At 43.4% G+C, this 23,222-nt stretch overlaps 1 protein-coding gene across 5 annotated transcripts in view; it reads left to right on the top strand.

Annotated features, from left to right (window-relative positions):
• LOC102009579 (S-adenosyl-L-methionine-dependent tRNA 4-demethylwyosine synthase) overlaps positions 1-23,222 on the top strand; it is a 178,054-nt gene that overhangs the window by 143,984 nt on the left and 10,848 nt on the right. For all 5 annotated transcript variants that reach the window (XM_013520568.1, XM_013520571.1, XM_013520570.1 and 2 more), the window contains 2 exons: positions 2,811-2,921; positions 11,220-11,387. In XM_013520568.1, coding sequence (XP_013376022.1) covers positions 2,811-2,921; positions 11,220-11,387 — 279 coding nt within the window. The remainder of the gene's footprint in view (positions 1-2,810; positions 2,922-11,219; positions 11,388-23,222) is intronic.

The raw sequence follows: 23,222 nt of genomic DNA on the forward strand, positions 1-23,222 counted from the left end.
GGTTTCTCAGGAAGACAGAGATACACAAGAAGGATCTAACAAGTAATTACAGCCTAAGGGTTGTCAAAAATCAAGTGATTTGTCTGGGGTGAAAGCCATTTTTTGTAGCGTTTTCTCTCCAGCCTCCTGTCGCATTGGGACCCCCATTGTCCTTTCCCCAACTGTCAGCACAGGCAGCAGGAATCCTACTGCAGACTTCTCCGGAGCTCCACCACAGCCTGTACTCTCAGGGGAAGAATGGCTTCCAGGGAGTCTCCACAGGTATTGTGCAAGGTCCTCCTGGTTTACAGCTTCCAAGCAGCTCTCATGACCCCAGTCCACAGGACCTCTGACTCCTTGGGCTTAGTCTGCATTCTCATGTTCTCCGAGTCCTTGTTCAGCAACTGCTCCTCTGCTGACTCTGGACCTTTCTGGTTCTCAGTGGCAGGAGCAAGAGTGACGCATTGTATGGCATGTATTCCCAGGGGTTTCTCCATGTTTGAATGATTCACACGTCTGTGGGTGGGCCTCTGCAGCTGGTGCATGGTGGGCCAATTGTGTAATTGTTTCTCTGTGTCATGGTTGTTCTCAATTGAGCAGCGGCGGCTGGCCTGAGGGCCGGTGCACAACAGCGCTCGCTACCGCGTGGCTCCCCCTGTGCCAGAAGCTCTCCTTCTGGGCTCCTATGAGGGAGGGAGTGAGCCGGTTGGAAGACTGGCATTCCCCGCCCGTGGGTCCCCATGCACGGGGCCCCTCCTTCCGGGTGCCTACGAGGCAGGGAGCGAGCCGGTCGGAAGACCGGCGCGCTCCCTGCCCGTGGTTTCCCGTGCGCCGGAGCCAAGTCTATTTTTTTTACTTGATGATGTTAAGTTTTCAAGAAGCCAGTTGTATTACTTGCAATTAATCATTTTTTGTATCCTTCCCAATAATTCTTGTCCTGACCTTCTTGCTTTGACTACAACTTGCAGAAAGCATTAAAATAGAAAATAATACTGTGATCATTCTCATATATTCATGACTAAATTGGAGTGACTTTTTTAAAACCACTGTGAGTTTCATGGACTGTTGACTAGAAAATGTTTTTCTTTACATTAAAGATGTGTTTCTTAATGTTTGAATTTACCAAATGGTTTTTGGTGTGTTCTTTTCTATTTTACAATCAAGATTGGCTTTTAAACTACATATGTGGCATACTTTTGGATATCTATGAAGGTGATGGTTTTTCTGCGTTGAATTATTAGCATGATGAATTGTGTTACCATGTGTGTCACCCTGTACTGAATCATCTCTATAGTCTTAGAGTTTTTAAAATAGTACTGAATTTTATTTGCTAAACTTTCCCTAAGATTTTTGTATATATGCAGTGAGATTGGTCTGTAGTTTTCCTCCCCTTCCCTCCCCCCTCCGTTTCCCCTCCTTCCTTCTCCCTCCCTTCCCCCTTCCTTCCCTCCTTCCCTTCTTTCTTTTTTTCTTTCTCTTTCTTACTTTCTTTCTTTTCCATTTAGCCTTAGAACAATTCTAGCTTTATGAAGGGAGCCCAGAAGATTTCTTTCTTTTCTTGCATTGTCTAACACATTTCCAAAAGAACTTTTGAGTATATGTGAGTAAATATGCTTGGAAAACACTATTTTCTTTTTTTTTTGGAACTGGGAATCGAACTCAGGACTTTGCGCTTGCCAGGCAGGCGCTTGTGCCACTGAGCTATATCCCTGGTGGAAAACACTATTTTCTGATGTACCTGCTAAACATTTTCACTAAACGATCTCCAGTGTTTTTTTTTTGTTTTTTTTTTTTAATCAATTATGAAAGATTTCAAACATAAACAATCTGAGCATGGTGGTGCAAATGCCTATAATCCCAACATTCTGGGAGGCTGAGGCAGGAAAATCACAAGTTTGAGCCCAATGTAGTGAGACCATGTCTTAAAATAAAAAATAAAAAGGCGCTGAGGATACAGCTTAGTGTAAAGGCCCTGGGTTCAATTCTGAGTACTGACTACAAACAAACATACAAACATGTAGACAGTAGTAAAGAGATCAGAGTCTTTTTGTTCATGTCCTCACTTTGCTTTTATCTCCATTATGTCGGGCCTTGCCACTTAGGGGGAGTTTGCAGGACATGGCCCTTACACCCCGTCACCTCTGCAGTTTTCTGTGCGTCACACTTCCAGCCTCCATCAGGGCAGGGTCATGCTTTAGATATTACGCTATCAGTAATTTTGTTGTGAGATTTGTTTTCAGTCAGTCTTTGTATCTTAATCATTTCTTTTGGGTGCTGGACGGGAGCCGCAGAGTCAAAGGGTGTAAGCTTTTTGGAAAGTGGGCGCATCTTTGCTTACATGGTAAACAAATGGGCGCACTGATGGTGCATAATGTCCCTAACGCCAAGAGGTTGTTAAATAACAAGATGGCAGGAAACGAAGACAGCAGTAATCATTCTTGTCAATAACGATTTGCGTGGTCATTACGCAGAAGCCCAAAGGTTATTTGAATTAATTTTCTCACAGCCTAAAACCATTTCATCAGTTTTCTGCTTGTTACTGAATCCAGTGGAATGTACATGTCACAAGCCTCTGGCTACCTACCATAGTGTTACATGTGATGAGGGACAGAAGAGACATATTTTAACACCTGTGCCTTCGTAAGGCATGTGAGACTCTTATTTCATGTTAACATCTTTTTTTCACCTGTCACTGAAATGTAACTTCAGTTTACCTAAGTTCATGCTGGGCTTCACCTGACCTGGGTTCTCCATGGTTTGAAAAAATCTGCGAATTTTAATAGGTGACTTCTGCCGAGATTACAACAAAGTTGGCTTTCCTTTTGTTGTAGCGACAGCGCACTGTCTACAGATTGACCCTCGTGAAGTCCTGGAACGTGGACGAACTCCAGGCCTACGCTGAGCTCGTGTCCCTGGGGAGGCCCGACTTCATCGAGGTTAAGGTAAGCCCTGCCGCTAGGCTTGGACAAAGCTTGCCTTGACGCTTCGCTGGCCATGATGCGGTCAAATGCTGTTACAGTTGTAAAGGCAACCAGAAGCGAGAGTACACACCTGTAATCCCAGCACTCTTCACAAGTTTGAGCCCAGCCCGGCCAGTTTATCAAGACTCCGCCTCAAAATAAAAAACAAAGGGCTGGAGATGGAGCTCAGGATGGAGCTCAGTGGAAAGACTGGAGGTTTAATCTCCAATACTCCTCCCACCCCCCAGTCAAACCAAACAAAAAAATCTCTACAGGAGCCTCTAGACGTGTTATTTTCTTATTCATTCAGCAATAAGTGAGAAGCTGGCGCTGATAATATCAGTAAAGAAGATTAGGCTTTTGCTCTTAAAGAGCTTGTATGTTAGTCAGAGATAGACAACACAAAATGAATAATTCTACATAGTGACATTAAGCTGAGAAATACAAGTGTTGTAATGAGTAACTGGTTGACTTTTAAATAAACTTTGTGAAGAAAATTCTAACGTATTACAGCAGTAGATGGATGGTCTGATGAAGCCCATCCATGCACTGGTCACTCAGCTATAACAGTTAGTGAGTTCTGAGCAGAGCCCGCCCAGGACGGCCCAGCCTGCAGCTGGCCACACAAGGCCTCTGACCCGAGCTGTGTGTGCAGCCTTTGTGACCCGTCTCTGGTGAGCTGTGGCCCTGCTGGTTTTCCTGCTCTGACTCGAGATTGTCTTGAAGGAGCCCCCAGCCCTTTGTCATCTGTCCACAGCTATGCCAGTCTGTACCCTAAAAGATACACACTCTTTTAAAAACTCCTACTCATCCCATGAGGCTCACACCTACAAACTCAATTATTGGGACACGTTTCACATTTTACAGATTTTTTTTATTCTATAATTTTTATTCTATAAATTTAGTACTACGTATTTTTATTTCAACTGTATTTTTGAATCGGGATCCAAATGAGGGACACACATGACAGTGTTTCTTTCTTAAACTTCTTGTAGTCTGCCAGTTTCTCTTCCATTCATACTTCTTCATTATTTATTTTGTTAGAATGGATCTGTAGTAGGGAGGATGAGCAGGAGAAGCAAACATGATCAAGGTGGCATAAGAAGGAAAAGGAGAGGAATCAGTTATGGTGACGGGCCCGCCGTGACCATGTCCGAGATTGTGTCACTTGCTTGCTCCTCTGTCCCCTTCCCGTGGATGAGTAGGTAGAGCAGAGCAGTAGTTAGATCCAGATTCAGAGTGTGCACGTTCCGAGACTACTTCCTTGGTGATGTTGAATATACTCTATTCCGAGGCTGATAACAACCTTTTGTCTCGTTCCTATTTTTGCCAGTGCATTTCTTAAGTGCCATTTCTGGGTCTGTGTACGTTTTGCTCGATCTTGTGGTTGACTGTCTCAGCAGGGTTTTACTGAGAAGGTGACTTTTGCAGAAAACGGGTTATTGAGTACTGAGAAGCCAGGCCGCACCCGGGTTGGGCTGAGAGCGCCCCGGGGACGCTGTGGCGGGAAGAGGGTCCAAGTTGCGCCCTCGAGGTTGACAGTGGACTGGATGAAGCAGAGGCGCAGGCGGGGGCGGATTTTGCGAGGCCTCCAAGCACAGACACGCACACTGGATTTAAACTAAGTTTAGCAGTGAGCTTTTTAAATAGCAGTATTGAGACCTGGGAGCCAGGCGATGGGATTTTGAAGGCGCCCGCTGCTGCTGCGTCACGAATGGACGGCAGAGGGCAGTCGTGGCTGGGACGCCCGCCGAGGGGGTTCTGCTTCATCCCAGCAGGATGTTGAAGCGCCCTAGGAGGACGGTGGATGCGTTTAGGGTCCGTTTTGGAAGTGGCGCCCACAGGATGCCTTCCGCGCTTAGATGTGCGTCTGGAAGGCGAGAGGGATTGGGAGTAGCATCCGGGTTTTGGCTTCAGCGATGCTGTGGAAGGTGGGGCTGTGTACTGAGACAGAGAACGTGGGGGCACATTTGGGGAGAGAATTTAAGGGGTCCCTGTTGGCCGGGTTAGATTGGAGTTGTCTTTTAAATACCCCGGTACAGGTTCCATGAGGCCACAGGTTGTACAAGCGTGGGGTTTGGGGACCAGCCAGGGCTGGAGTTCATCAGCGGGGCATGGCGGTCAGGGCTGTGGAGGGTTGAGAGGCAAATGGCTTGGATTTTTGGGGGTTCGGGGGTGGTGCTGAGTATCCACATCAGGAACAAGAGACGGAAGGCGTTCCCGGACTCGAAAAGCAAAGTCTGCCTTTCGCAACGCGGGGCTGCGCAGCGCTCTCTGTGTTGTGTGAGGGTGTTTCAGGGTCTCACCCTCAGCTCCTGTCTGCGCTCTGCAGGGTGGGGAGGTGGGCAGGTGACATACTGCGCGCCCAGTGTGTCCCCGACTCCGCTTGGGCCGAAGACACTCTTCGATTGGGAAATTGCTTTTAATTTCAAGTGGTTTCTCTTGGCAGGAGGTTTAACGATGCAAAGATACAAATGCAGCCGAGAATGTGTGTCCCAGTTTAAGCAAAGCTTGCGAGCCTCAGAGAGTAGTGGGCTCTTAATTTATAATTTAGCTATTAAACAATGCTGCCTCAAATTATGTTGCAGTAAAACCTCTGTTATTGTAAAGCAACGTGGCTGATGACTTGGTCACCTTTTTTCTTCCTTTTCTTTCTGTCTGTCTCTGTCTCTGTCTCTCTCTGTGTGTCTCTTGTCTCTGTCTCACACAGTCTTATAGAATAGTGGAAGAGGTATTTTATAATCAGAAAAAAGTATATTTTGCAGGAAGACAGCTCCTTTGTAAACGGGAGAATTCTCTCGTGGGCTTTTTTTTTTAGTTCGGCAGGCTGTTAATATTACTAGGAAATAGCCTCTGCCCGTGTCTAAAATGTTATAAAAGCGTGGCTTTTTCCCAACCCGTTTCCCACTTGACTGGTTTATTTCCACATTCAATAATATTTGTGAGCCCTCTTCATGTGCCAGCTCTTGTTAAGTGACCAGAGATAAAAAGTAATTGCTAAGACATGCTATTTAAGAGATAAATATCTTATTGAATAGGCAAAATCTGCAAAAATAAAATGAGCTATTTTGAGAGATTTAATAATTGAAAATTCTTAGAGAAATGTGTAATCAGAACACAATTTAAAGTGCTCTTTACAGTGAAGTATAGTGTAATAGCAACAGTCTGTTATATTAGGGGACGGTGTGGTCCTGACCAGCCCGACTTTTGTAGACAACCTTAGGTAGAGATGTCCTGCAGTGTCAGGTACCTGGTCCGTCCCAGGATTAGAGCACATGCTTTGTTCGCTCACTTCTGCTCTGTCTAGCAAGTTAATAAAGTGTCTTCCTTTTGAGGTGAAGTAGCAAAAGAGATGTAGTATACTACTAAAACACACGGTATAGAGTAATATTCGTGATTATATTTTCCACTGCATATGTTCATAAATACATGGGAAAATATGGAAGGATGTGTATCCAATTGCTGATGGTGTTCTGTTTGCTAATAGTGTTCTATTTGGAAGAAAGAGAAGCAAAGACTTAATAATTTTAGTTTTCATAATTCTGTATTTATCAGTAATTGTAATGAGCATGCATTAGTTTCATAATTGAAAAGACTGAAATGGGGCTGGCATAGAGCTCAGCGGCAGAGCACTTTCCTGGGTTCAGTCTCCAGAACCGTAAGGGGAAGGGGAGTTAGAGTTAAGAATTGAAATCAGTAGAAGGAAAAGTCAGGTTTTCCTGCTCAGCAGAATGAAACTACTTAATGTCTAAAATCTCACCTTTTTGTTATCTTATTAAGTTTAAATTTTTTGAAAATGGGAGCGTTTTAAAAATAATAAGCCCTTTCTAAAAAAAAAAATTGATGAGAACTAGCAATATGGCAGGCTAAGATAACCTGAAATCTCTCCAGAAATAAACACAGGGAAAATGTACTTTGAAAACACAGCTGATCTGTCAGTTCTGCAAGGAAAATGCTTAGGGGAGAAGAAAGGAGATTGTCCTGATGGTCCTATGCAAGTCCCATAGGGACTTGGGCTTAAAGGAAGCTTGTACCCTTGCGCCTTTAGTGACAGGCCGGATTAGGAAAAAATCTACCCGCCTACCCAGACTAACTAGCACTTGGAAGGCTTGTTCTTTACCTGTGCTTTTGGTAAAAAGTGAGACTTCTCCCTTGTCTCCCTTTGAACCTCAAAGGCATCTGAAGTTCAAATTGAACAGAACCTCAAGGTTATAGAAGTGTGCCCACGATGTGCAATTAATAATAAAAGTGGGTCCAAGGCTAGTGATGCAACTAAGGCTCCTTGGAGAAGCAAACATGATGCTGTTACAGTCTTTTATGTATTTCAGTCGTGTTGCTTTTTATTATTTAAATAGGAATGCACGTGTGTATTCAGAATATTGTACTGAGCTATTTACAGATTACTAAATATACTTTTAAGTTTCTCACATGTATGACTGTTCAACTTCTTTTTGTCATTTTTGTCCTCTAGCTTGAATCTAGCTTAGTGGCAGAATTAGGAGCTTGATAGGAAATTTTGTCAACCTTTTTCCATCTTCTTCCCACTTTCTCTTTTCATCTTATTTGTGATGCCCTGGTGTATATGGGGGTCCTGGGGGCCCCTCTTGGTCTGCATAACCTGCAGTCTCAGATGGGGAATTGAAAGAGGGGTTTTGATGCATTCTTAAAATATAGGGATAGCCTGGGACAGATTACTTCATTTCCTTGAGCCTAAATTTTCTCAATACTGCAATACAAATACTAGAATAATAGCATCTACTTAAGAGGTTTGTTTTGAGAATTGGGGTAACCTATTCCTGTGTTCAGTAAATGTTGAGATCACTTTCCATTAGGCACATTCATTGAAACTAAATCAAAAGAAGCAATTTCTTTATTATATTGATTTCCTCTTTTCCTTGCTTGCCGTCTTACAAATTATTTTTGTTATATTCCCTGTAAATTAACAGGTATTTTAGCGTCATTAGGCTTAAGTGGGCCTTTCTTTGCTAGCCTGAGACTCTTAACTGTCATTTGGTTGCTTGTTTGTGAAGACGTGTTTTATATTACAAACATCTGCTTTACTGAAAACTTTAATAGCACAGTCCCTTTGTAAGCGAAATGCTGTCATTGTGTTCCCCGCCTCACGTCGCGCGGTGAGAACAGTAAGTGCCCAGTAATTATTTGCTGTCAGATGATTCCACCTGCTTTCTGTAGCACTGTGCCTGTCTGCAGCGCTGAGTCTTTGCAGCGCGCACCTTGCAGAGTGACTGTCCTCGCACAGCTCCGCCTGTCCACACGGGCAGGGAGCCTTGCTGCTGTTCCCTGGTGCAGCAGTGCTCAGGGCCTACTTAGCGGGGTTGCTGTCATGTAGAAAAGTAGGGCTTGATCCTGGGCTCGCTGGGCAGGCTGGGCGGGGCATAAGCCTGTGTCTGGGAGCCGGAGTGCAGTCACAGCCAGGCTTACATGGGTGTGATGAGACTGAGGCTAGGTGGGGCAGGGTTCCCTGCTGCCCAGGGCAGCCCAGCCCCGGGAAGCCTTGTGGATGTGGGGGGCCAAGCCGGGGCTCACGTATCCCTGGTTAGAGGAAGGCTACAGAGGAAGGTGAAGGCTTCACGAGCCGTGCGGAGAAGCTGTGACTGGTTTGGAGGGGAGTTTTTGAGGCGTTTTTGGGTTAAAGGAGTGACATGTATTGGGTTTGTTGCCAAAAAATCAAACTATAGGGGGCAAAAAACAGCATTAGGACTTTCTTGATATCAAGTCAGTCAGGTTAAGTAGAATATCAAATAGTCAAGCTGTGGAAATACTGCTCTTCCCACAGGAAGTGAATCCCACGGCAGACTGTCCAGGCAGCCGTTAAAACGGGCCTTTTTGTCTCCTAGAGCAGTAAGATGCATCAGAAGTCACCAGGTCGCCAGGGCCTGGCTGATGTCATGGTCCTGCTCTGCACAGCGTCCTCTGGGTCTGCTTGTCATCCCCCAGCCTGTAGTTTCTGGAGTGAGTGACGGTTCTTTGTGCTCCATGTTGCGCCCGTGTGTTCTCCTTAGGCTGTCCTTGTTCACAGCTGTGGGCTGATACATGGGGTGGTGGAGGGGAGGGTGGCAGACAGCCATGACACAGGGGTTTTAGATAATTCGGGGTCAGCCGTGCTCAGGAGGACCGTCAGGGCAGAGCCATCAGTAGCCTAGAGTGTAGGCGGAAGAGAAGTGGCCAAAGCAGGGAGGCCGTCAGACCTGGAAGGATCAGGAGCGAAAACTGAGTGAGGGTCTTTCACCAGGGGACCTGCATCCTCCTTTCCCAGAGGCCATTTTCTGCCCAGAGCATTTTTGTCACAATGAAGAGGCGGCTGACCCAGTGCTGCTTACCTCAGAGGGTTTTGTCTGAGTAAAAGGAAAACTTCTGTGCGGAAGGGGCTTATAAATTATAAAGCATGAAAGACTGTCAGTATTCTGTGAAGGCGTCACAATGAGCCCTGACATTCATTTTCTTACAGTCTCCTAACCAAATCTCCCTTAATGTTTCATGATTGATTGTTGCTGAATAATAAAGTATTACAGTGTTTTCAAGAGTCATGGTCATGACTATACAATTTTATCTAAAATTTCCATGCCTCGGTGAACTTTTTAAATATTAAAAAGAAATTCCTTTGAAATAGCTGTGTGCATGATTGTTTGTAGAATTTGTATAACATAAGCAGTATTTAAATTGAAGCTAAGTACATTTTATGACCTATCAATAAATCATTTTCCTGTTTGTTTATGCATCTGGGAGAGTTTAGCATTTTTTCAGCAGTACTTTCTTTTTTGGGGGTGGGGGTACCAAGAATCGAGCTCAAGGCCTTGTGCTTGCCAGGCAGGTGCTGTGCCACTGAGCTGTATCCCTGGCCCCACAGCCATACTTTCTTAATGGTATTTTGAACTATATTATTATTTGCTTTTTAAAAAATTCACCTAAAATTCAAGCTTGGTTTAATCAATTCTGTAAATCAGTGGGCAAACAGGGAAGATTTTCTTGTTTATTGTAATTAAGCTGGCTGTGGGCAGTTTATATTCAGCAAAGCCCATCTCGGTTTAGAGTACCAGTCATCTTTTTGAACAGCCATCTGGAGTAATGCATTTCTCCGAGCTCATCGGAGTCTCCGGCCAAGTCTCAACTCTGCCATCTGTGGGGCAGGGTCACTCTGCAGTGCTTTTTAAAAAAAAACCAAAACTTAATGTCATTCTGCTTGTGTGTGTGTGTGTGTGAGAGAGAGAGACAGAGAGAGAGAGAGAGAGAGAGAGAGAGAGAGAGAGAGAGAGAGAGAGTGCTGCATATCCCTTTTTATTTCATTTTTAATTACCTAGAAGACATTTAAACCACTTGTCAAGAAAGTTTGATTTGGGGATATTTGAAAAGTCCACAGAACTATGATACCCTTTATTGTTAGAAAATTATTTATCAGTCATTATGTAATTTATCAAGCAGAGAACTCAGTGATGAAACATTTGAGATATGCCTAGGTTGTCGGGCAGAGTTCAGAAGACTTAGAAACCAGCTTATCTTTTTGCAGTTGCATTTCTTAGGAATTCCTGGATTGGCGGGGTAAATGTATGTATGTACGTGTGGGTGTCTGGTAGGGTATGTAGGTATATCCACCAGTATATTTCTCTTTCGGCGTGATTCTTTGTTTATGTATATTCACACTCAACTGAAAGGGCATCACAAAGTGATCTCCCTAAAGAATAATCTCAAAGGGATCCCTGTTTGGCCCATTACAGAAAAAGCTAAAAAGTGCAACAGTCTCACTCTCCGTTATGCGGGGGAATGGCAGCTTGCCTCATTTTCCCAGTGAGTTAGTTGGTCAGCGAATTTCTATGGGTGTCTGAAGCGTGACAGCCTGGATCTCAGTTATACTGGAAAATGTGTTTATTCACTGTTATTTCTGAGCGTATTTGCTCACTAGGGCAGGGGTGGTGAAGCTGTGGCACCTGTGCTGCAGCGGGCGCTTTGCATCGTTGAGAGCTCTAAAAGATTCGCCGCCACTGTACAGGGACTGTGAGTCCTTGGGAATTCATCCGTCACCGTGCAGCAGTGCCTGCGTGGAGAGGTGCACTGTCGATGCCAGGATGTTACAGTGCCTAGATGGCCGCGGGTAACACAGGTGCTCGTTGGCCTGGGTCCCCTGACACCTTGTGTGGCCCCCTCGGCGATGTTTGCCACCCTTTTCCTTTCAAGATACGGGTTGGATTGAATTGGATTAGATGAATTCTTTGTGATATTCAAGTGGGTCTGCAAACATCCCTGACGGTTGTGATGTTCCCACAGGGTGTCACCTACTGTGGAGAAAGTTCAGCAAGCAGCCTGACCATGGCCAACGTGCCCTGGCACGAGGAAGTCGTCCGCTTCGTCTGTGAACTGGTGGACCTGATCCCTGACTATGAAATTGCGTGTGAGCACGAACATTCCAACTGCCTCCTAATAGCGCACAAAAGGGTAAGAGGAACTCCAACATGCATGTATCTCTTCTGTTTATTCTTTCGTCTGCTTTTAATTTACTTTCTCCTCACTTTATGATGACGAATCTCAGCTTTTCTGCTGCGATTTTCCTAAAACAAACATTAACAAAGTCCTACAAAGAAAAAGCTCGAAATTCTGTTTCTAAGGTTCATAAACTCTTCTGGGGGAAATCGCTTCTGTTTTTAGCCCTCATGTAGGCACCTTAAAGTGCTTTCTGATTTGTAATTTTTAGAGAGGTGCATGCTAAAAACAAAACCAGAATACCCTTGTAACAACCTCTAGTCCATTCCTGGGATGACGGAAAAGCTGAAGTAGTAAACAACCCCCATGTGAGGTTCTGGTTGTCAGAAAAAATATTGAGGTATTTATCAAGTTTCAGGTTGCTCTGAGTTTTGGCATCTGGAGAATTTGGTTTGGGATTGTAGTTTGTGATACTATTTCTGCTTTTCTCGTTGGTGCTTTTATTTGTCAGAACAAATACCCTCATCTGGTGTCTTTTTAAAATAAGCAGTACCTAGCAAAGGAAAACTGCAGTACCAGTGTTCATGGAGCTGCCGTAATGGTTACATCCTTGCTGAAGTACTGACAAAGAAATAACGTGGTGGTTGGGATTTAGTTCAGACTAAGAGAAGGTGTGGAGGTCATGGGGACATGGAAGGGGTGACACTGAACAGTCATTATACTGCTCTGCCTAGTTGTCTGTTCAAATTCTCGTTTAAAGACATCCTTTTAAGAAATGGACCTGAGTAAACCTTGAAAATGTAATTTTAGGTGAAAAATACCAGGCACAAAAAGGCATGTATAGTATGGTTGCATTTTTAGGAAATGTTCAGAATAGGCAAATCCATTGAAACAGGAAGTAGATTGGTGGTTGGCAGAGGCTGCAGGGAGAGCAGACTGGGAAGTGACTGCCAGTGGGAGTGGAAATGTTCTGGAATTGTGTAGTGGTGTTGGTTGTATGGCTTCATGACTAAAGACCACTGACTTGTATGTTATGTGAGCTGTACCACACAAACAGTAAGTTAATACCAACGAGTAATAAGGTCAAGAATGAGCTATGTTGTCTACTTAACTAAATGCTTTTTGTGTAGACAAAGTCAGGCCTAACATGAACAATGAAAAAGACTCACTCCCCCACCCCCAATAACCTAAGTGGCTTTCTGCACAACTTCTCAGGCCAGTGATATTTAATAATACAGGAATCACTTGATTAAAATTTCATAAGCTCTAGCCTCAAATAAGAACAAGGTAAAAAGGCCTTGTACCTTGATTATGGGTAGATTTTGTGTATCTGACCTGTGGTCTGTCCCAGACTTAACCATTTAGGGAAAACATATTCTGGAAGCATCAAGGACCTGGGGTTTGAAATGTTAAAGGAGCTACAAAGAGATTGAATTTACCAAAATAAATCCTAAATAAGCACAGAGGAGAGCCTGAGAAAGTGTGTCACTGTTTTGGTTAATGCGTGGTGACGCATGCGTGTCTGGTGCTGCTCTGGTTACTAAGAATGAAAAGATGAGTAAAATATGGCCCCCGCCTTCAAAAATGGTCTAACAGAAAAATACACAGGTGAGAAAGGTGCCCGGAAGTGGTATGAGAGCCGCCAGGAGCGGCTTCATAGAGGAGCTGCTGGTTACCTGGATCCCAGTAAGGCCCAGGGAGGAGGAACAGTAGAAGGAACACGCATGCGCAGACGTCCTTGGAGAAGCGCAGAGGTGCACTGGCAGAACCACTGGAGTTTGGGCGGCTAGAGACCAAGAGGGGCGACAAGGGGAATTAGGCTGGGACAAAGTCACAGAGAGCATTGATGGCATCCAAAGTGTTGTTTCTGTAGGGCACGGGAGGCAGTGGAGGATTTTAAGCAGGGAAGTGGCTGTCTAGCAGCATTTATAGTGTGCAGATTTGCAGAGGCGGAAGACAGAGAAACCAGTTAAAAAGCGTCGTAATGGTCCAGCGATGACCCAAGGGTAAAACGACGGGGATCCAATACACAAAGGCCGTGGGGAGTGGAGAGGAGCTGGGTGGACTTGGCAGTGTGTGAAACGAGAGCTCTTTTCACGCAGGAGGGTCCGAGCGTGACTCCCAGGGAAGTAGTGTGATGTCTGTCACCATGGTTGTGGGCGTGTTTGCTGTACCACTTGGATATCCAGTTCCTACAAGGAGTACACAGATTGTGGAATCCAGGTGGGCAGAGGTTGTGCTTGCAGTGCACACAGTGAGAGAGATGGTCGGGATGTGTACTCCAGGGTGCTTCGAAGTGGATCAGTTAAACATCAGCCATACCCTGATGTACGTGTCCCTAAACTTTCTCATTCACGGTGCGCCTGTGCCTCGATAATTTGTTTCACGAGAACTGTAGGTCAAAAGAAATACCTAACAGTTCCAGTTCTGACTCGAGTGAAAGAAATACAGGACAGCCTCGGATTGAAACTGATCTGTCTCAGGCTAGTAGCTTGCATGGTGCGGGAAAAATGTTCAGCATCGCTGTTTTCCCACCAAAATGGAAAATGTCCTGCAGTGCCACAGTGGGTGTTCTGGTCACAGTTCGGGAGTCAGCGCTGTGAGGGAACAATACAGAGGCCCATTCAACGCGTAAGAAAAATCTCATTTGATTATTTCCAATTGTGACTTTTTCGGAGGAGGAAGTACGTAAGGATTAAACTCAGGGCCTTCACTGAGTTGTATCTGCAGCCATTGTTATTATTTTTATTATCAATTTATTTATTTTTAATTTGAGAGAGGACTCACTAAGTTGCGAAGTTACCCAGGCTGGGCTCAAACTTGTGATCCTCCTGTGTGCCACCATGCCCATCTCCAATTGCATACTTTCTGGTGGGTCTTCTCCTTTTCATCATTGTTATCAGTGTATGCAACCTTCACAGTTTTCTAATCATGTCCTACTCTCTGCTCTTGATACTAGTGGTTAGTGAAAAAAACGGAAATAGGTGCAGTGTTTTAGGAAGGCACGGCTTCTCACACTGGAACCGTTGGCTCTGTCTTTGGACTCGAAATCTGGGGAAGGTCGCCTTACCCCAGAGAGGTTGGAATCATCAAGCAGCTGCTCACCGTCTTCGGAGGATGTTGCTCAGTTTCTGCTGGTGATCACAGGGCTTCTGAAAGGCAGTGCAAGTCACACCCTCATGGAATGACTGCTGTCCTATGTGTTATGCCAAGACAGCTACAAAAGATAACTAAAAACTAAGTCCTTTTATTTTAAAATAGTTGTAGACATTCATAGGAAATTGCAAAAACAGTACTGAAGAGATATCATATCCCCTTCACCTTGCTTTCCCAGGTGGTAATATGTTACCCAAATACAGTGTGATAGCAAAAACCAAAAAGTGACAGTGGCACAACTCCTTGGCTTTAGAGATTTCTCTGATTTTAAGTGTGTGTGTGTGTGTGTGTGTGTGTGTGTGGTTGCATGTGCATGTGTAACAGCAAGCAGAACTACCAAAACAACACCCAGGACTTGGAGGCAGATTTATTTATGGTGATGGACACTGATCAAGATCATTCCCAAAATGTCAGGCCCCGATCTCTGGTGGTCTAGGGCTTATATGGGATAAGCAAGCAGGAAGTACAGAGGCAGAATGGCTTGTTAATTGGGGATTGGTTCTTATGCATCATAGGGACCAGCTGTGCATCACAGTGACCGGCCGTTTCTAGGAGATAGAAGCAGCTGGAACTAGAATAGGAACTGGGCAGCTAAAAAACTAAAGTATACTGGCTGGGAAGGGGAGCATTTTCTGTTTTGTGTGTGTGTGTGTGTGTGTGTGTGTGCGCGCGCGAGCGTGCGTGTTTATGCCCTTTTATCGTGTTGTATTCATATAGCCATCACCATGATCAAGATAAAAACTGGGACTCAGGTTGTAGCTCAGTGGTAGACATTGTGTTTAACATGAGTGAGGTGCTGGGTTTCATCCCCAGCACCAAAAGTGAAACAAAATGAAATAAAACTGTTCTATGATCGTTAAGATCATTCCCATATTGTTCTATAGACCAGCCCCCCTCCACCCTCAGCTATCCCTAGCTTTTGACAACCGCTGATGTGTTCTTCTCCCAGTTTTTCATCTGTAGAATGGTATAAACAGAATTATAAAGTATGTAGGCTTTTGAGAGTGACATTTTTTTCACTCAGCATAATTTCCATAGGATTCATCTCACTGTGTGTGTCAGTAGTTTGTGTTGACTGTGCCATTTTACATTCTCACCAGCAATGTGCGAAAATTTCAGCTTCTCTACCTCCTCTCTAGCATTTGGTATTGTCATTAATTTTATAGTTGGCTGTGCTAATGCATTTTTAGTACGATCTCTTTGTGTCTTAATTTGCATGTTAAGAGCACACTCTTTCTCTCCATTTATTTAGATCTTTGGCTTCTTTAATCAGCATTTTGTAGTTTTCAGTGTATAAGTCCTAACATGCTTTGTTAAATTTGTATCTAAGTTGTTTTTGAGCAATTATAAATGGTACTCTGTTTTCATTTGTTCACTGCTGGTATGCAGAAATAGGGTTGGTTTTTATATTTTAATCTTGAATTCTGCAAACTTGCTGACCTCACTTATCCTGGGAGTTTTGTGTGGGTGGTTTGGTTTGTTTTGTCTTGTGTTTGTTTTTGGTAATTTTCCTGGGATATTCTGCAGGGACCATTATGTCATCTGCAAATAGAGGCAGTTTTATTTCCTCTTTCCAATTGATAGCCTTTTATTTCCCTTTATCACTTATTTACACCGACTGGCACTTTCACTACTTTATAGGTTGCCTGATGGCCATCCCTAATGTTTTTCCTGGTCATAGGAGGAAAGCGTTTATTCTCTCGCCACTTCATTTGATACCAGCTATAGGTACACATGTATGTGTGTGTGTATGTATTTGTTTATGTATGTGTTCTTTACTAAGTTGTGGAAGCTTTCCTTTATTTCTAGAGTTTTGTACTGCTTTAGGTTTAAGTCAAATGCTTTTTCTCTACTGATACTGATACTGAGCAGTGCTTGCGGCCTGATGTGCATAGAAGCCGGTACTTAGCACTGGTTTTTACAAGAAGCAAGTGCTTTATTGAAGACTGAGTGATAAGCAGGCAAGAAGCAGGCTTCAGTCTATCTCCCGGCTGCCAGTGAGGAGGATTGTAAGGGCTTGGGGAGTTGGTGGGATCAAAAATGTCTTGGGTCCTGACTCTGCCGCTTTTTCCTTTTGAGGCTCTTTACTGTTTTAGTTCTGTTTTGAAATGTCATGCTCAACTTCCTTCACTCTTGCTTTTCTTTTTTTTTTTTTTTGGTGCTGGAAATCGAACTCAGGACCTTGCACTTGCCAGGCAGGTGCTTGTGTCACTGAGCTATATCCCTGGCCCTTAGCCTCCTTCACTCTTGACCCTCAGTCTCGATAGTTCCTGGTCCTGACTCTAGGATTCCATGGGTTTGAGATTTTAGTTCCATCTTAGGAGCTACCTTTGTTAGACTTTGTAGTGTTTCACAGGACAGTAAAACATCTTGTACACCAAGTTAGAACGTAGAAGTTACTTTATTTTTTTAAAATAAAATGCCTAGTGGTAAGGGAAGAGCTGAGTCCATTGGGATTTTGGGATTTTTAAAGGGAAGGGGGAATTCAGCCTCGAGTCACAGAAGGAGAAGATGCGAAGGACTGGCTACTAGGCTAGGCCAGACTAGGCCAGCTGTGTTTGTGAGCTGGGAATCATCAAAGGCACATTCAGTCCTTCTGTGCAGTCTGAGAGACAGAGGCTTGATGCTTTTTGATGATGACATTTCAGAGGAATGGCTTGCAGGCCCCTGAGTGATTCTTATGAACTGTAAGAGATACATACATACAGCTGGTCCTGGTGCTGTACACCTGTGATCCCAGCACTCTGGGAGGCCGAGGCAGGAGAATCACAAGGTCAAGGCAAACCTGGGCAGCTTAGCAACTTAGTGAGACTGTGTTCAAAATTTAAAAAATAAAAAGGGCATGGATGTAGCTCATTGTGAAGGCTCTGGGTTCTGTCCCCAGGACGAGGGTGGGGTAGGGAGGGCATACATACCATTTTAAGCCCTGTTTTATAAAGCCCTAGCAGACAGTTTCCATGTGAGCATGTGTTTTTTGTTTTTACCATTAATATGATGGAATACATTCAGTTTTAAGGATCAAACCAGCCTTCCATCCAGAATGAACCCCACCTTATAGTATATAATGCTTTTCTATGTATTGCTGAATTCTGTTTGCTAACATTTTGCTAAAGGACTTTAACTTCTGTATTCCTAAAGGATATCGATCTCTAGTTTTCTCTTTGTACTGCTTTGTATTGTTTTGGCATCACAAAATAACTTGGGAAATGTTTCCTTCTCCTTTGTCTTCTGTAAGGGATGGTGCACACCTGGTGTTTGGTCTTTAAATGTACAGTAGAGTTCTCTAGTGAGGCTCTCGGGGCTGACAGGTGCTTTTTGGGGGAGATTTTAGGGCAGTAATTCAACTTTTTGACTAGTCACAGGGCTGTTCAAATTCTCTTTCTTTCGAGGTAAGTTGTAGTAATTTGGGTGTCCAAGGAATTGGTGCATTTCATGCAAATTGTCAAATCTGTGTCCGTAAACTGTGCACGGGATTATCTTACTTTTGATGTTTGCCCATTGTCCCATTTCTGAATTGGTTGTGATTTGTTTCTTCTCTCTTTTTGTCTTTATCAGTCTTATTACAAGGTTATAGTCTTTTCAGGGAATCTTTCTTTCATTGATTCATTCTGTTACATTTCAATATTAATATCTGCTTTCTTTTGTTATGCCCTTCTTTCTATCTTAGGCTTCTTTGCTTTTTTTGTAGTTTCTTAAGATGAGAGCTTAAATTACTGAGTTACCCTGTTTTTTAAGGTACCATATATTGCTACAGATGTTCCCTCAGCTGTACTCTAGCTATGTCCTACAAGCTTTGATGCATTTTATTTTCATTTTTGTTCTGTCAATTGTTTTCTTTTTAGATTTTCTTTTCGGCCCAAGAATTATTTAGTAGTTTGTCCTTTTGCTGCCTGGTGTTTGGAGGTTTTCTGTTACCTTTCTGATACTGATTTCTAGTTTGACTCTGTTTTGGTCAAAGAGCAAACTGATTTCAGTATTTTTAAATTTATTAAGGTTTGTGTTCTGGACTTAGATGCAGTCCACCTTGGTAAATGCTCCTCATGTGTTGGCAAAGAAAGTGTATTGTGCAGTGTTTGGGGGAGTGTCCAGTAAATGTCTGATTCTTGCTGTTGGTTGTAGTGTTGAGTTTTGTTAGTACCCTTTGTGAGCATCTGTGTAATCCTGTCAATTGTTGCAAGAGGAATGTTGAAATCTCCCAACTGTAACCATAGATTTCCTTAGGTCTTCTTGCAATTCTATAGTTTTTGCTTTGCATATTAAGCAGCTGTGTTGTTTGTTCATACACATTTAAGAGTTCAGCATCTTCTGGTAGATTTGATCTTTCTCCATTGTGTAAAGTCCCTCTCCCTCCCTAGTAATTTTCTGTGCCTTGGAGCATACTTTAACTGGCAGTGATGTGGCCACTTTGCTTTCTTTTGGTTAATGTCTACATGTTACATTGTTTCCCATCTCTTTGCTTTCAACCTATTCATATTGTTAGATTGTAGTGATTTTCTTAGAGACAACACATAATTGAGTCATGCTTTTCACATTTGTTCTGACACTTTATGTTAGAATTCCAAGTTATCTGTACTGTTGCTGAGAATATATTTCTTTATAGAATTTGTTGTGGTGGCTCTGGATTTTACACACACACACACTCATGCACACTTTACTGGTGTCAGCATTTTACTATTTGAGTGAAATATAAGACCTTTACCTCTCTTTAAGTCTCTTTCCTTTACTTATAACATCTTAAATATTTCCTACATGTATATTCAGAACCACATGGGATAGTACTTTTTTGCTTCAACCATCAAATAAAATTTATAAGGAAAACTTGATGGGAAAAATTTATTTATCCTATTCATTTTTATTCTTTCTGTTGTTCTTTCTTCCTGATGGTCCAAATTTCCTTTGAATCTTCCCCGTCTGTTTGAAGAATTTCCTTTAAATGTTTTTAGTCCATTTGATGACAACCAGCCTTCTTAGTTTTTCTTCATCTGACAGGTTTTGGTTCCTTCTTCATTCCTGAAGGTTATTTTCACTAGATTAAAAAAAAAAAGTCCTGCACTGACCGTTTTCTTCTTTTAAGACTTCTGGCTTCCTGGGTATCTGATGAAAAATCTTCTGTAGCTTGTTGTTTTCCTATAGTTAAGGTGTTGTTTCCTCTCTCATTGCTTTCAGAATTTAAAATTTTTTCAGTTTTCAGTTTGATTACATTGCGTCCTGGCCCAGATTTCTTTAACCTGGATTTGTTTGTTTTGATTGTTCTGTGGGTATGGTCATGTTCCTGAATCGATAGGTGTACGTCCTTTCATATTTGGAGAAATTTCAACTATTGTCTCTTCAAAAACTTTTATAGCCCCCTCTTCTTTCTCATTTCTTCTTGGGGTTGTGATGACACAAATGTTAGAACCTTGTTATAGGTTCATCAATTCTGTCTTCTGCTCTTGAAACCCTTGAGTTTTATTATTTTAGCTGTTGTATTTTTTAGTTCTAAAATTTCCATTTTATTATTCTTCCTTTTTGTTTAACTTTCTACTTTTTACCTAATTTAGGTTTGTAATTGCTCATTGAAGCATATTTATGATGGCTGTCTTAAAAACTGCCAGGTAATCCAACGCATATATCATCTTGACATTGCTGTCTTTTGATTGTCTTTTCCCATTCAAGGTCAGATTCTCTGGTTTCTTGGTATGACCAGTGACTTTTGGCTGTATCCTGGTCATTTGGTTGCTTTGTTGTGGACTGTGGATCATATTTAAATCTTCTTTTTTAATAGACTTCCTTTGACATTATACCAGTGGAACAGGATGGTAGGTTGTTGCCTGGCTTCTTCCAGGTGTAGATAGAAGTTCAGGTAGTGTTTCTTGCATTTACAGCCTCTTTACCTTTGTCTGCTTTCCTTTGTCTACTTTGTCTTCTGAAATCAGACACGTTCCATCTTCCTTGCTAGTTTTGGTGCCTACTTATTTCTTGCTTTTTATTCATTCACTCATTCATATATCAATAAATATTTGCTGCACTAAGTTTGTCACTTTATATGTCATTAGTGACCTGCTGATTGTTAAATCCTCTTATCATTCACCATTCTCTGTTTTTCTGTGGCAAGAAGCTTATACCTATTCATATGTCTCTCATATATCATATCATACTTTCCTGATTCTAATAAAGTTGATGTGCAAAAATAAGAACATTGCCATAAAATAGAATATTGAAAATTCCCAAATTGTTGCATTTCTTTATCCATTTCAAAAAATTTAAATACCTTTGGATTCACGTTACTGTGGGGTGTAAAAGCTAAGATGACCTATCTTATCTGTCGATCTAAAATTACTATTTTGAAACAAGTTCTCACTAAGTCAGTAAGGTGCCCAGTCGGGGATTATGGGCATGCAGTTGCCACATCCAGTGCCGCTCTTGAATTTCTCAGGGGGAGGATGGTGGAGGATGAAGAAATGAAGACAAGGGTCAGAATGCAGAAAGCTGAAGTCAGGTGGAGCCCCTCTCCTGCTAGGAGGGAAAGAACCATCCAACAACTGCAGCATGTTTATTTCTACAGGGGAGGTTGATGTCGGCTGAAACCCCTTTGCCTAACCATTTGTTTGCCTGGCTCTCCTTGGGCACCCGTGTTCTCGGCGCTTGTTCACGTGGCTCGCCTCCGGTGCTCCATGTTCTGGGACTGGCCTTGCTTTAGCCCCACATGTGTGATCAATCTCCAACTCCAACTGCTCCCCACATTCAGTGCCACACCCACCTTCCCAAAATGAATCTTGAAAGAAATAATTCTTACAGGGATTGTAAGCATTGGTTAAATATTTACATTTAGATGACCTTTAAAGACCCTGCATAAAATTTGCAGGGTTTTCACAGCAAGAAATACCTTCCGGCGACTCATTATAATCCTCTTCATCCCCAGAATACACCACTCGTTTACAGTGCAGAGATCCTGCCATTACCATTTGCCATGCCACATGCAAATCATTCCTTAGTTACTGTACTGGAATATTCTTGAAAATTATTATTTTTACTGTTTGTCCAGAAGAGCTCTGTCATTTGGATAGGATCCTTAGCCTCTAGGTGAAGGAGTTTCTGCTCTTGGTGAGCACCAGGCTCCTTAGCAGGAAGGAAAGAAGAAGGCAGTAGAAAGCTCAGTGAGTGCTTCTCACTCTGAACAGCTGGGCAGCAGAACAGAGTCCCATGCAGAGAGCCATGCCAGCAGATCTGAGTTGCAGGGCAGAGTTGTGAGCACTGGTGCCCACCCGAGCTGGAGACATTCACCCGTGTGCTGTGGAGAGGCAGCAGGGATGAAGAGGCGGTCAGCTTGCTGCTTCTGGGTTCCCAGCCAGCAGCTTAGATTTCACTTCAGCTTTGTCTGCCTGGAAATTAGTTGGGCCATGATGAATCCAGCACACTTCGATGATTTTAGTTGTGCAACAGTGAGATCCCTTCCACATATTAGTGATGGCCTAACACAGTGGGTCACAGCCAGTGGAGCCCAATCATAGGTGGACTGCGTAGGGGCTGGGGGTTTAGCTCAGCAGCACAGCGCCTGCCTGGCAAGCGCAAGGTCGTGAGTTTGATCCCTGGTACCGGAAAAAAACAAAACCAAAAACAAACAAACAACCATAGGTGGACTGTGTAGCCTGTGGAGTTTGTAGTGCGTTGTTTCAAAATTTAATTACCTACTTTACGAAACATACTTAATGTTTTAGAACAGCCTTGACTTATAGAGAAATTAAGAATTCTGTACAGGGTAGAATTCCTTTATAACCTGCATTAATATCCTACATTGTTAGTGATATGTGTGCTGCAGTCACGGATTGAACCAATACTGATATGTGACTTTTAACTAAAGCCCTTAGTTTCGGGGCTGGGGATTTAGCTCAGCGGCAAAAGCGCCTGCCTGGCAAGCGCAAGGTCGTGAGTTCGGTTCCCGGTACCGGAGAAAAAACCAAAAAAAAAAAAAAAGCCCCTAGTTTCTTTAGACTTCCTTAGATTGAGCTTAATGTTCTTCAGTCCTAGGGTTCCCCTCAGCGCCACACATCGTGTTTAGTTTGTTTATGTTCCTCTTGGCTGTGGTGGTTTTTCAGACTTTCCTTGTTTTTGATGACCCTGATGGTTATGAGGAGTTTTCAAGTTATGAAGAGTGCTTAGGAGTTGAAGGATTCCCACTGTCTGTTACTTTCCTTGTCGCCAAGACACAATACCCAGTGCCTGCAACTTAAAAGGGGAGAGGTTACTTGGTGCACGGTTTTAGTCCATGGCTGGCCGGCTGCACGGCAGAAACAGCCTGGTGGAGAGGCCAGGGCGCAGGACAGCCGCTCGTCCCATGGTGGCCAGGAAGCAGAGCGAGAGGAGCTGGGAGAAGGCTGTGCCCTCCCCGTCACACCCCAGTGACACCCCCCGCCTCCGGGTCTGGCACATTTGTCCAGATTGGGGCGGGGCACATTTTAGATCTAAATCATAACACTGATTCTTGAAATTTGTCTAATACTTTTCTTTTTATTAGTGCATGTTTGCCGTACGTAAAGATTAATTTTCCTTCTAAGCCTTGGCTTAGGAGAAAGATGGCAAAGGCCAGGGGCCCTTTCTCCCCGTTTCCCGAAGGGCCCTACACTCTCTCCACTGCGTGGTGAGCACTGATGCTGCCTTCGGAGGCTCCCAGAGGCAGTGCTGGGCTGCTCCACTGGGAAATCACCCGGCCCTGCC

This window comes from Chinchilla lanigera, unplaced genomic scaffold (genome assembly GCF_000276665.1).
Source record: "Chinchilla lanigera isolate Chin_1 unplaced genomic scaffold, ChiLan1.0 scaffold00055, whole genome shotgun sequence".
NCBI classification, from domain to species: domain Eukaryota; kingdom Metazoa; phylum Chordata; class Mammalia; order Rodentia; family Chinchillidae; genus Chinchilla; species Chinchilla lanigera.